This window comes from Phaethon lepturus, unplaced genomic scaffold (genome assembly GCF_000687285.1).
Source record: "Phaethon lepturus isolate BGI_N335 unplaced genomic scaffold, ASM68728v1 scaffold38086, whole genome shotgun sequence".
Lineage (NCBI taxonomy): Eukaryota > Metazoa > Chordata > Aves > Phaethontiformes > Phaethontidae > Phaethon > Phaethon lepturus.
The window spans coordinates 1-928 of record NW_010547531.1 but is presented as its reverse complement, the minus strand read 5'-3'; the positions used below and the strand labels follow the sequence as shown (position 1 = coordinate 928).

The 928-nt window shown below is 67.5% G+C and overlaps 1 protein-coding gene across 1 annotated transcript in view; it reads left to right on the top strand.

Annotated features, from left to right (window-relative positions):
* The window catches only part of WDR54 (WD repeat domain 54), a gene marked incomplete at its 5' end in the record, with an annotated part of 4,707 nt that extends 4,083 nt beyond the window's left edge, over positions 1-624 (top strand). The window contains one exon of the mRNA XM_010289669.1: positions 489-624. Coding sequence (XP_010287971.1) covers positions 489-624 — 136 coding nt within the window. The remainder of the gene's footprint in view (positions 1-488) is intronic.
* Between the last annotated feature and the right edge of the window lie 304 nt (positions 625-928).

The window sequence follows — 928 nt, the reverse complement described above, 5'->3', positions numbered from 1 at the left end:
CCAATAGGCCTGTGACGTTAGGGTGGGTCTGGGCAGCCCTCCGTGGGGAGCCTGGGGCAAGTACGCGGCACTCCAAGCCACCGCTGCCCCGCGGGGCCACGGCGCAGGCGCTGCTCTGTCCTGCAGCCTCCAGTGAGACACTGTGGCCACAGCGAGGGGCTCACTGCTCAGGGGAAACCCCGCCGGGCCCAGTCTGAGCTGCCGCGGGGCGGCACAGCTCTCCTCTTTCCTCCTGCTGTCATCCTCAGTCCTGTCCTAGGCTGGCAGGTAGAAGCCCGGGAAGGCTGTCTAATGGGGATATGGTTCCTGTGCCAATGAAAGGGCAAGCTCGAGCCACGGCCCACAGGCCTGGCCACGCACCCACGGTCCTTGCTTGCCTTTGCCCCGGGGTAATGCCTCCCCAGGCAGGCAGGGACCTAGGCAGGCTGCTGGGTGTCTGGCTGGGGGGGGTTCTACTTTACTCAGCCTGCGCCGCTGTTCCGGCTCCTCTCCCCGCTGCAGATCGAGCACTGCCACGCCGAGTGTGCCCGGGTCTGCTGTCCCCGCTTCTGCGACCCCGAGGGAAGCTCCTTCGCTGTGACCGGCTACGACCTGAACGAGATCTTCCGCTACAGCCGGGCGTAGGCTGCGAGCGGCGGGGTCTGTCCAGGGCAGCGCCGGGGCCACGCGGCGAGAGCTGGGTTACCCCAGCACCACGATACGTCGGCACCGAGGCACCGTAAGCAAGGGGAGTTCAGCACAGACCCCCGGCTTCTGCTCCGTGGGGCCCAAGCAGCGGTGGCACAGGGCTGCACCCCCAGGGGGGTGGAAATCTGTGTGAAGGTGGAGCTGAGCCAGGATCCCCCTCGCTCCCAAAGCAAACCTGCCCTCGGCGTGGCATCTCCACGCGCAGGGAACGTGGGCTTGGAGCTGCTCTGGCTACACGGGG